The 13137-nt window shown below is 41.4% G+C and overlaps 2 protein-coding genes across 2 annotated transcripts in view; one reads left to right on the forward strand and one right to left on the reverse strand.

Annotated features, from left to right (window-relative positions):
• The first annotated feature begins 355 nt into the window (after positions 1–355).
• Positions 356–6400, forward strand: ythdf1 (YTH N6-methyladenosine RNA binding protein F1). Its single transcript, XM_070839988.1, has 6 exons — positions 356–720; positions 1104–1131; positions 1723–1817; positions 1918–3630; positions 4424–4468; positions 4881–6400. Exons 1-6 carry the CDS (start codon positions 691–693, stop codon positions 4893–4895), a joined length of 1926 nt encoding a protein of 641 aa, XP_070696089.1. The 5' UTR covers positions 356–690; the 3' UTR covers positions 4896–6400.
• Positions 6401–12442: 6042 nt separating this feature from the next.
• LOC139210166 (voltage-gated purine nucleotide uniporter SLC17A9-like) overlaps positions 12443–13137 on the reverse strand; it is a 6539-nt gene continuing 5844 nt past the window's right edge. Inside the window, exons 13-14 of the mRNA XM_070840151.1 lie at positions 13075–13104; positions 12443–12915 (exon numbers count right to left, since the gene is read on the reverse strand). Of these exons, the coding sequence (XP_070696252.1) occupies positions 12767–12915; positions 13075–13104 (179 nt within the window). The 3' untranslated portion in view covers positions 12443–12766. The remainder of the gene's footprint in view (positions 12916–13074; positions 13105–13137) is intronic.

The raw sequence follows: 13137 nt of genomic DNA on the forward strand, positions 1-13137 counted from the left end.
ATGTTATAATTCATTGAAATAAACCATGTCTACAATTCAGCATGTGTTGGCTTGTTGCACACATTTCATTATTATTCAACATTTATTAGCGGAGGGAATCAATTTGTTTTTCTGTTGTGGATGTCTCCTCTTTACTTTTGACCATTTATCTTACAAGTCAAAATATTGCAGTGCTTATGTACGTAGATACTACACTTTAAAATGTTTTAGTGTGGAGAAATCAGTTTATTTCAGTCCGTAAAGCTGAATGTGAACACGGCTGAAGCGGAGCATCTCTGCTAGCTGCTGCTGCTAGGTAGCCGTGTACGCGTCTTCGACTATCACCTGACGTCATTTCCGCTCCGCAGACCCCGGATGAAGCTGCCATTGGGGCAAGTGAGCAGGGCCACCGAGTTGGTTGGGTTTTAATTTAACGGTGAGGGGGTCGGAGCGGATTGAAGCCCCGCTGGATTAATGTGGACAGGACAGCGCGCAGTGGCAGCAGCGCTACGACGAGCAGACCGTCCGCGCCGAGCAGAGACACCGGCGGCTAACGGCTGCTGCTAACTGTGCTTAACTGTTAGCAAACTAACGCGGAGCAGGGAAGCAGCTCCTCCGGCTATTAGCCGCTCCACACAGCGGAGTTTGTGCAGTTTACACACTGTGCGTCTTGTCAGGGCTTCAGGCTAACACACAACACCTGGTGGATGAATGATGTCTGCCGCTAGCATTGATCCTCAGGTAAGCATCAGCTCAGCATCAGGGTTTTACTTCTTACACAGAGGCGAGATGTGCGCTGTGTGCTTCCCACTGTGGAGGCGATGCCACTGTTGCCAGCTAGTCAGCTAGTTAGCCAGCTGAGAGGGAAGGATGGCTGAAAAAAAAAAAAAAAACAGGTCTTTGCTGGTAATCAAAGGCCTGGGCCACCGCTTCCAGTGGGTATCCGACTGGTACATGATGGCACAACACACCGCCTGTCAGGTTTTCAGAGGAGACATCTAAACGTGTCAGTGTGCAGCTAGCTGCTATAATGTGTGATGCTTTGAATAACCCGTGCCAAATCCAAGCAAGCTGTCCTTATTTCTCCTTTCACATGCATTCATCCATTCAATGTGACCACCAAGACATCGAAAGGACAAGATGCGAGCAAAGGTGAGACAAAAATGTCTTCCTGAACCTGTTAGATGTTCCTGCATCTAAATGTGTTGCACACAAACCTGCTCAGCAGCCTGTGTAGCATTGCACACAGCTGCCACCTGATACCTGATACCTCATGTAATCTTTTAGCACAACAATACTTACATGGTAATAGAGGATGTCTTTGCATCATTACATACTTTGATCCATGTTTGCTTTGTAGTAGTATGCAGTAATTAACAAACACCATTGTGAGGGCAAACAGCTTATCAGTGGAAAACACCTTGTACATTTCAAAAGGTCAACTATAGTAAAGGTTACATTTACTCAGCAGATGGCAGACAGAAAAATCTATTTTGAATTGCTATACAATGTCCTGATTCATGTTGATGACCCATGGACTAATTGTTTTTAACACTTCTGTTTCAGAAGACATTTTATTTGCATATTTCCGGTGATATCACGACACATCTATGCTGATGTCATTTCCACTTGTACACTGCAGATATTTAAGGTTTCATTATAGACTTGGCAGCAGCAGCTTGTTTGGTAGTATTTGTGTAAATTTGGATGTCCAGCTTTGACAAGAGTTTGATTTTGTTGCAGCCTTTCCAGTTTCAGTGCAGAATGGTTCCCTCCACCAGAAGGATACAGTCCATGACAATGACTTTGAGCCCTATCTCACTGGCCAGTCTAATCAGGTACTGTGACATGAAAAATACTAAAATACTGTGTTTTGGATGAATAATTGCTGCATTTTTGTGCCATAACAATCAATCTTAATTCTATTTCTGTTTTTAGAATAACAGCTATCAGTCCATGACAGACCCATACCTGTCCAGCTACTATGCCCCCTCCATTGGGTTTCCGTACCCCCTCAGTGAGGCTCCTTGGTCTACAGGAGGTGACCCACCAATTCCCTACCTGACACCTTATGCCCCCCTCAGCAATGGAGACCATCACTTCATGCACGACACAGTGTTTGGGCAGCCGGGTGGGCTCAGCAGCAGCATCTATCCTCACAGGTTTAACTTTTTCCCCGAGAATCCGGCCTTCTCAGCCTGGGGCACCAGTGGTTCTCAGGGCCAGCAGACTCAGAGCTCAGCCTACGGGGGGAGTTACAGCTACCCACCTAGCTCTCTAGGAGGCACCTTAGTCCCTGATGGCCAGACAGGTTTCCATAGTGACACACTGAGCAAGGCTCCAGGTATGAACAGCCTAGAGCAGGGCATGCTGGGCCTAAAAATAGGTGGGGATGTGACAGGAAGTGGCTCTGGTGTGAAGAGTGCAGGCTCTGTGATTGGTGGCGGTGGCAGTGTAGCTGCAGCTGTTGCTACGGGCAACGGCGGCACACCAATCGGAATGCCCCCTCCAAAACCTACATCGTGGGCTGCTATCGCTAGTAAACCTGCCAAGCTGCAGCAACAAAAGGCCAAGAACAAACCTGGCACACCCATGGCTGTGGGGGTTCTGCCTCCACCCCCCATTAAACACAACATGGATATTGATACTTGGGATAATAAAGTGACTGCTACCAAGATGGCCCCTCCTTTGCCCCCCCAACATCACCATCACCACCACCACCACCACCATCAGCAGCACCATCAGCAGCACCAGCACCAGCACCAGCACCAGCATCAGCACCAGCACCAGCACCAGCCCCAGCTTCACTCCCACGCTCCCAGTCTCCTACCTCCCCTCCAACAGTCCCTACAGTCTGCCCAGTCCCTTGTGCAGCAGATGACCATGCAGGGTCCTCCACCTCCTCCCCCACAGTCTTACCAGAACCACAACTCCACTCCAACACCTCAGACCCGCTGGATAGCCCCCCGCAACCGCAACTTGTGCTACGGTGGTGGAAGTTTGGACAGCAGCGGCTCCTCTAATGGTGGTGGTATAGGTAACGGAGGTGGAGGGGGAGGAGGTGTTCCCCCAGAGCCAGGATCAGAGTCCCACCCAGTGCTGGAGAAGCTGCGTGCGGCCCACAGCTACAACCCCAAGGAGTTTGACTGGAACCTGAAAAACGGGCGCGTGTTCATCATCAAGAGCTACTCCGAGGACGACATCCACCGCTCCATCAAGTACTCCATCTGGTGCAGCACGGAGCACGGCAACAAACGTTTGGACTCAGCCTTCAGAGCTATGAACGCTAAAGGTCCTGTCTACTTGTTGTTCAGTGTCAATGGCAGCGGCCATTTCTGCGGCGTGGCCGAAATGTGCTCACCTGTGGACTACGGCACCAGCGCTGGTGTTTGGGCACAGGACAAGTGGAAGGGTAAGTTTGATGTGAACTGGTTGTTTGTTAAGGACGTGCCAAATAGCCAGCTGCGCCACATTCGCCTGGAGAACAATGACAACAAGCCAGTCACCAACTCACGTGACACTCAAGAGGTTCCTCTGGAAAAAGCAAAGCAGGTGCTCAAAATCATCGCCCAGTACAAACACACCACCTCCATCTTTGACGACTTTTCCCACTATGAGAAGAAGCAAGAGGAGGAGGAGGTGGTGAAAAAGGTAACCATTTCCTTCAGACTTTACAAAGGACACTTTTGAATAATAAGATATTTAGGGACTGTACAAAAAATATTGGGGTGGAGAGGGCCTTATGTTCCACTTTTTAAAAAAGTGAGGCCCTCCAAAGTGTTGTAAATTTGTTCTTTGGACCCTCCCCGTGACTAAGATTATATTCCGAAATAAAATGATGGTATTGAGCTGTTACAATTCCAATAAATTTAAATTATGTAGCACAGTTTAGTGATATATTCCAAAACTGCTGTGCACCCCCCTTTCAGCATTCAGTGTCTTAATACATCATTAATTTCCACACTATAAGTGAAGTTAGTTATGCTGAGGGGCTTGAGCACTGTAATATTTTCACTCTGCCTTTGATTCTAAATAATACTGTAATACGGTGCTGTTTTGGCTTCTCGTCTGACTGTGGTGACAAACATTGAACTGCTGTCCTCTGCATACAGCAAAATGCACCGTCACGGCACACGTGAAAGCCATCTTGTTGCCAACCAACTATTTGATATCTTTTTATGTAATAAATATTAGAGGGGAAAGGCAGAAATAAATATAAATATGGTCTCCCAAAAAGTCCCTTCAGCAAAATTATAAAGGCTAACAACCTCCCCCTTTTGTGACCACCCCCTCCCTGCCTGATAATATTTGTACAGTCCCGTATTTCATTCTTTTTATTGATTGAAAGGTTTGCTGGTGTAATGTTTATTTATTGTGGTATTAAAAGTGATGACATGTATTTCTAATGTGACTTTCCAGTAAAGCCCTGTGTCTTTTTTAACAGAGCTATGAGCCCGCCTCAATACAGAGCAGATCCCGAATTGATCAGGTAAAGTCTGCCATCTTGATTCTCCCTCTCTCTATCTTGGTTAGGGCTGGTTGAGGTGAGAATATTCAGTCCAGTTGTTTCTCTGATGTTGATACGGTTAAGATATGATGTTGATATGATATTATTGTATGACAAATCACAAAGATGACGTAATCAGTTTGGTGTGCTGCATCACACCAAACAAAACTCTACACATTTAACAGAACAAAAGCATTGCATGTTAGTCCAGAATTAAAATCATTAATTCAGGCAGAAAACACAATGAATCTACTGAAAGTCAATTAAATGTGTTATGGATTCATCTGTCCCTACTCTAAATATGGCTTTTATAATTTACTGCTATAAAAAGTCTTGTACTACAGGTGTGAGTGATGTGACATTAATGAATCTAATGATTTCTGGTCTTTTTCAGGATCGTCAGAAGTAAACAGAAGACGGCTGTAGACAAAAATATAGATTTGAAAAGGAAAACACAAGGACATAAAGAAATCAAAAACTAATATTTTTTTCTATTTAATTTAGTTGACTTTGGCCCATGTCAAACTTCTGACCCTCGTTGCTCCTGGTTCCCGGTCTTTAAGATGCGTGCAGGGATGAAGCTAGTTCCACCAGTTGAATCGCTTCAATAATATATATTTTCTTGTTTTTTCCGTATTTTTTAGCCTTATGAATCTCTTATCGCTACCCCGGAACTTGCATTCTTACCTAAATATAAGTAACAAATATCTGCACGTCTGTTTTTGAAAATCTACAACATGCTGCTGATATTCAGTGACTGTTCACTTTGTGGTTTGTGTGTTGGAGAAATGTTAAGTGCTTGTATTGGTTAATCTTACTGAGTGAACAACACTTTATTGACAAATGTCTGCTATCTGTGTGTGGCCAGTTGTATTTTATATTATCAGAAGAATATAATGCCCCCCTTTTTTTCATGTTCGGGGTGTCTTACTTTGGTGGAGGAATGTGTACACTGAGAGTTTCCGTATGCATAGACATAATCGTGCAAGGTCGTGACGTTAGAAAGCATAAATGTTAGACTAATATTTTGAATGATGTATCACCTGGCTTTAAACTGATTTAAATTTAGTATAAAAGTGGAGATAAATGTGGGATTTTTTCTGTCTCTCCAGAGTGGAGCCTTAACATTTCTTTTCAGCACTAGTGCAAAGGAAATTTGTATTTTTTTTTCTTTTCTTTTTCCAGAACTGTACCTCAAAATTTTCAGCTAGAGATTTCAGGGAAAAGACATCTAGAGATCAAACACTCTTAAAGGTGGTCCCTCTCTTTCTTATTTAAAGGATGGAAACACAAATCTACTGTATGAGTTCAGGTTTTTATCAACACAAAATTTGCTTTCTGTCTTATTTCCCTGTTAGGGTGACTTTTATTTCCCTTTATTGCCCTCGCTGTTCCAACAGAGGTTTGTTCAATTCTGGAGGAAATGTAGCATGTACTGCTTATAAAACTCAAGCCAGGCCTGTCACTTTGTTTTTCTTTTGTTTGTTTCTTGTTCTCTCTTAACATAATTATAATCTTGGCATTCTCATCATTTTCATTGCTATAACCTGTCCACATCATCCTCAGAAAAATGTAAGCTTTAATGTACTGGCATTTCTAACTAAGATCGCCTCAAAAATGTTTAACTGTAGCATTATACTTAACTGATTTATCGTCAAGTGTATGAACCCAGAGACTAGCCTATATGGTATATGTTTGTGATTTTCTTTTTTTAATTGCTTGCTGTAATGTGTGTATGCAAGAGTGAAAGAAAAGAGAGGGAGTATGATTGTGGAGCAATCAGAGTTATATTACTGGTATTGGATTATAAAACATTTATGCAAAAAAAAACGAAAAAAAAATTAAGTCACCCCTGAATTAAATATCCATTGTATCAGAGGTCACCATCACATTCTTAGATTTGATCATGTTCATTATTAAAGATATACTTATCTGTAGTCTGTGCGGTTTTTATTTTGCCTGTGAATATATTCCAATTCACCAAATTCAATACAAAGGGATTTGCAGCCTGTGCAGTAGATGACATTATGACCTCTAAGCACATATTTGATGAACTTATACTTTATGCGACATTAGAGATATGAAGTTTTCCCAGAGCAGCAACACTGCAAACGTGATGATCTTCTAGACCATGATGCATTGCTGTGGATAAAACTACCCAGCAGCATATAAAGTAGTTAAAATGAGCTCAACCTTAAACATCTACAGCAGTAAAAAGACACATAGACATCAGGGCAGCAGTGATAATAAACCAAACTCATTATACTTAGTAAAACACAGAGAGGGAACATTTTACTGCTTATTGAGCACTTTTACTTCTGGCGTTTTTCAATTTTGCACATCACACTTTTACATAAGTAAGATTTTGAAAGCTTTTGCTTATAGTGGAGTATTTTCAAAGTGATGTTAGTACTTCTACTTCAGTAAAGGGTATAAATACCTCATACAGGATCTCTGCTTTTGATTCCTTCATGATGCTCTGAAGCACTACTTATTAAAAAAAAACAAACTTAAATTCTGCTTCCCAGTTTGCTACATTAATTATTCATTTAACATATTTATTATAAAAGCAATCAATTGTGTTTCAGTAATCTCACTAAAACAGCTGGACACTGACATGGATGTTCAGTGCACTTCACTCAAACAGGAGTAAATGGTGTGTTTGGAAACCATTTTAAGTGGTGGATTGATGTACATTTAGTGAGTATTTCAGGGCAGCAGGACAGAGTATGTGGGATTCACTGAAATAAACTATAATGTCCATGTTCATTGTAATGAAGGAAAAGGCTAACTGGTGTTTTTAATAGTTTTGGACAACAATGGATCTCTATGACAACAGACATACTGGACATTTGGTACACATCACTGAATACAAACTTAGTTTGTATGAGTGTGGGATCAAGTCAAGATCAGGTTCTGGTCTTTTCATAGGATTTGTGGACAATAAGAAACAAATAGGGGCACCCTTGTCCTTCAAATCCCCTTCATGCAGCTACTGTTTACACACCTCATAAACACCTAAATGAGTCCGTCTGAGGGTGAAGGTGCAACAATGTAAAGAATTAACAGAGACGAAATATAAACTACAAAAAAAAAAAATCCATGCAACAATAAATTCAGCCCATTGATATAGAAATCACTTAAGAGATAAATAAAGCAGCGAACAGAGGAGGAAGATGTATTGTGACCCTAAAGTAAAGAATATCAACAGATTTCAAAAACTTAAGTCTTTACTGCTGTAGATGTTGAAGGTTGAGCTCATTTGAACTACCTTATATCCTGTGGGGTAGTTTAATCTACAGCAATGCATCATGGTCTATAAGATCATCACATGTAAGGAAAGCTCCCAGACAAATGTAGTGGAGAATAAACTACAATATTTACCCTTTGTAGGGACGAAGAGGAGTACAAGTGTGATGCTGCATGAAATGGAGATACTTCAGTAAAGCCTAAGTACCTGAAATGTGTACTTAAGTACAGAATTAAAATGAATTCTAAATGTAAATGTATTTGCTATATTGCACCACTGGTAATAACATCATCTTCACCAGTAATTTACAGTCTGTTTCCACCTGACACGATACAGTGATCTTAAAATGATCAATGTTTACTCTTTGCCTCTTATTTTAGTTTTTTTTTTTGTCAGTAGTTTTGGACTGGACTGTTTTCACTCTCTGAGCAGCAGCAGGTGGCGTTCAGGTGTTACAGCTGACTTCAATTCAATTGGTCATTTGTGACGATAAATATACTCAAGATCAACCTCACACCCATTTGTAATGCTGTTTGTGTTTATTTTCTTCCTAAATACAAATACATAGAGTCAGTCATTTATGAACCAACACACTCTCCAGTGTGCGGATATTCTGCTTTTGTAAGTTTTAAATCACAGTAAATGTGAACAAACAAAACAAGATATTTAAAGTCATCACTGGAGCTGCAACTGACAGTCATTGTCATTATCAATTAATTCGATTAATCGTTTACCAAAAAATGGTGGGAAAAATGCAAAGATATTCAATTTACTTTGATATATGAGAAAGAAAAGCAGCACATCCTCTCATTTGAGAAGCAGGATTTCAGTAATTGGGTCATTTTTTTCATTGAAAAATGGCTGAAACGATGAATCGATTATCAAAACAGCTGCCGGTTATTTTTTGTGTGTTTGACTTATTGATGAATCAACAAACTGTCTCAGCTGCAATCATCACCATTGGACCCTGTAAACCAGGATTTCAGGACTGCCTTATTCCTGACTTTAAACAACCCAAACTATTTGTGTAATTTGTTGCATTTCTAATATATGAATTCAAGTTTTACAAATGATCTGTGCTTCTCCACACTCTGCCCACACACCACCTTGTGAATGCAGAAAAAGCACCGATTTGAAGTCACTGATTCATGAAGGCTCGTTTATACAGAAAACATCACAACATTACAAAATCTGCAAGAAAAACAACACAGTTTGGTCACATTTTGGTCATGCAAACAGGCAGTCTTTGTTCCTGTGAGCACAGGCAGGTGTTCTCTGCCTCTCTCTCCCTCTCTCTCTCTCTCTCTGCAGATGTTTTAAATCTCTCCATCTTCATAAATGATGCAGGACGTGGAGAGTGTGATTCCTCTCTTGGCATTCACCGCGTGCCTTAATTGTATGGCTAATAAATCAAGGTCCGCCGTGAACACGAGGAGCGGCAATCCTGGTTCCCTTACCGAGGAGAGCTGGAGCTTTATGAGTATTTCACCATCACAGGACGAAACACACACACACACACACACAGAGGACATAAATGAGTCGACAGGCCTGTGCGCCATCAACGCCATTAAAATGTCCACAAACGTGATCTGTAATTTACAGCAGTAAAACCAGACTCTAACACAAATGGCACATTAGAAACATGCGAGCTCAGTCTGAATGAGACAATACGCCTCTTCTTCTTCTTCTTCTTCCTCCTCCTCCTCTTCTTGTCCTTGTGCACCTACTGGAGCTCCTCTTGTAACGCCATAATGAACTGTCCATTCCTCCAGTCCGGCTCCGGTGCGTCCAGCTGCTGCGCCTTCATTCCGCAACACGGCAGCAGCCTCTCAGGGGCTCCGGCCGACGCTCCTCGGCGGAAACATCCCTGCAGTGTATGATTTACAGAGATGGACGTGGAGGAGGTAAAGCAGGCCAAACAATACCGTCCACAGCGCAGGCATCGGCTGATGGAGGCAGGCGGACAGGCCGGCTGATGGCGGGGCTCTGTGCCAGAGGAGAGAAAGACGCGCTCCAGTCCGACCAGACCTCCAGCTTAAAATAAAACTAGTTATCCCTCTTTTTTCTCTCTCTTAATATTGGACATTTCTGTACATCAAAAGCCTCCCTGTCCTGATTTGCGTGCGGCTGTCATGCCCCGGTCCTCATAGGCTGAGGGAGCAGCGTCATGACGTGGATCCAGTCTCCGCTGAGCGCTGCCCCCATTAAAGCGTCTAGCAGACCACATTAATGTGATGGAGCCCATCTGTGTTGCTTTTTTTTTTCCATCTCTGCAGACTGAACCACACGGCGGGCTGCGTGATGCGCTGACCGGGGTGCTGAAACCAGACCCTCCGCCATGGCTCATATCCCCCCCCCACCCCCCCCGTCCTCTACTGTCTATTTAATTTGGTTTAAAGTGGTTATGAAGATGTGGTTCACCCTGCTGCAGCTGTATTACAGTGGAGTAGAAGATGTCCTCCTTAAAGGGGAAGTGTTTGTTGCAGGTGTGTTAAAACCTTTCTGACGCACCATATCTGACGCAGCGCCTCAACAGACGTCACTTGAGTCAGGGGTTGGTGAACAAGCTCGAGGACCAGGAGGTTGAACGTGAAAATAATGTGGTTGGGAGTTAGAGAGAGGTGAGTTTACCACTCTGCCACAGCTGCGATGTGTCTGAATGTGGTTTCAGTGCTGTGAACAAAGCAGCACACATTTACAGGTGACGTCTATGTAAATAGTGTTTAGTGGCAACAGCAAAACCAAACATATATCTGTTAAAGGGGGATGTATTTACTTCTCATTAGCACTGAGTAAAATTAAATCTTTTCTTTTTAATAAAGTATTTTAATTTTTGGGCTAAATTATTGCTTTAGAGGGGTGTAATTCCAGCTTAAACTAAATAGTAAATAAATATCTATATATGTTGTCTCCATTTTTACATATTAAAAAAAAAAAAAAGCTTTCATTTCTTAATGGAAACACAATGTCTTGGTTGTATTTGTTATATTTAATTATTATATTTTCATTTTACAGATAATGGTATTTGTTTGTGCTTTATTGTTTACACATCAACAGAAATCAGACTACAGAGAAAAGTATGACCACTAGGGGTCATCTCATCCCTAATATGAAGATTTCAAATGTTCAAAATGAATAGATGAAAAAAAGCTGTTCAACATTTTGCTCCTATCTAATGAACAGCCTCATGAATCCCCTCCATTTAAACGACACAGACCAGACATAAAAATGTCCAATACACATTTATTTCACAAGATTTCTTAAGCCTATGAAGTTCAGCCACATGTTGTTTTAGATAAAGACACCATTTCTTCCGTCATCTCTCTTGTGCTTGTAAATCCCTTCTCAGGAAAACAGAAACATTGAAGTTTTAATTGTTCATCCTGACTGTGTTGTGTTTTCTCCACAGGGCGACCTCTTCAACGCTTCAGGAGCAGATTGTAGTTTTACTTTATTATCCGGCTTTCAGTATCACTGATCTGAATAAAGCTAATACTCTTGTATTGACTGGTGTAGAACGGTCCTTGTGGGTAGAAAATCTTCTGAATTTGAAACATCCCGAGCCTGCAGCATTACATCTGTATTATGATTGTAACCACTGGCGTTTGAGCAGTTCAGCTTGATGTTTTAACCTGCTTCCTCCCAATTTCCCAGGACACCAGCCCTCTGCTGTTAAGGTGTCAGGTGGAGGGCTTCATTCACATAATATATAAATATCAATTGTTTTTGATGGCTAAGATGCTAGATAATGCTTTTGGGATATTTAACAAGGTCATTCATTACAATACAATACAAAAAGTACAAAAGAGTGACACTTTTCAAACACCATAACCAAACTGAAACACTTTTTTTTCTACGTGTGTTTGTAGCTGTTTTTAACTAGTCCAAGTCAAGTGCCAAGTCCTTTAAAGAAAACTGTACGACCTGTAAGTCCTTGTTTTCACCTCGATCATTGATGGCACTGTAATAGCTCTCGGGGATTTGAACATTTTGGTCAATCGCAAACCAAACACGAGGCTGACAGATATCACTTACCAGTGCATTATTTCCACCTAGAATTAGAATCCTAAAAGAGGATGTACAATCTATACAATTTCCACAGCAAACGGTGGCATGATTAGTTAAAGGATATGTCTGGTGTTATTCTATATTTTCATTATGATCACCAAATCCCATTAAAAGACCAAAACCAACAATTAATTGATCAATATAAACTGTTCTCCTGCTGTAAACTCTCACTAGAGCACCAAATCCACCGCTGAAAATAGTCCAACAAATGCAGCATCTACTCCTGTTTGAGTAACATTCGCGAAAGCAGCACCCAACTGCTTGAGGAAATGTAGGTATATGATTGTGATCCCGTATATACGTGTGTGTGTGTGTGTGTGTGTGTGTTTGTGTGTGTGTTTGAGGGTGCAAACCACAGACAATGCATTGCATTGTTGGTTTTGGTCCTTTCATTTGTTGCCAACCTCTTTTAGCAAAATAAACCTATATGTTCAGCTGCTGTTACCCTTCACAGATCAAAACTGACTCCAGTGTCAAGTCAGACGTCGAGGCAGGTAAATGAAGTCTCCATCTCTGACAAACATGGACATTACCTCGTCCATGTTTTTAGATTAAACAGTCACCAGCAGGTTGCATTTTTCATGCAGTCATTATTAATGTAAACATTTCTGTGTGCCAACTAAACTCTCTACATTAAATATTCATACAGTAATAAACATTTGTACAATAGCCACATCTAGCAGACAATACTATCTAGAGTCACTTAAAGTAAACACAACAAACCAAAAAGTTCATGTTCCTTCATTTTCAAGAAGAAATTCCCTTATCAAAACAATGACAAAGAAAATACAACTTTATACCAACCAAACCTGTAGTTATTTCTGCATTGTTCACAGCCAGTTAAATAATCTAAAATTAAATTAAGTGGGACTGACTGTGGATGGAGATTTAAATATAATGTCCGGTCTCTCAAATCAGATACAAACTGAAAAGATGTTGGGTCAAATCACAATAACCTGGCTTTAATTTTCCAGGTCGACGCGACGAGCATCTCCAAAGATGAGGAAAACCCCGAGGCCTGTCGTATTTACCAAAGTGATGAGGGAGAACACCGGGGTCCACGACAGCGTCACCTCAATCAGGTAACCGGACAAGGAGACCAGCACCAGTCCTGAGAAACACACACCGAGCAGAAGGACAAGAGGGGTTTAAGATTAGTGACTACAGTGACAATGGAGAGTTTACACTTTTCAATTCAAGAAACAATGAAGGACAGACATTTCCTGAATAAGGCAAAATAATAAAATAAATAAAGACCTTGGATACATACCCGCAAAAGCACCCATCATATTCATAAAACCTGTGACAGAAAGGGGAAATTGATTAAATATCT

Source organism: Pempheris klunzingeri, chromosome 11 (assembly GCF_042242105.1).
Source record: "Pempheris klunzingeri isolate RE-2024b chromosome 11, fPemKlu1.hap1, whole genome shotgun sequence".
Taxonomy (NCBI): domain Eukaryota; kingdom Metazoa; phylum Chordata; class Actinopteri; order Acropomatiformes; family Pempheridae; genus Pempheris; species Pempheris klunzingeri.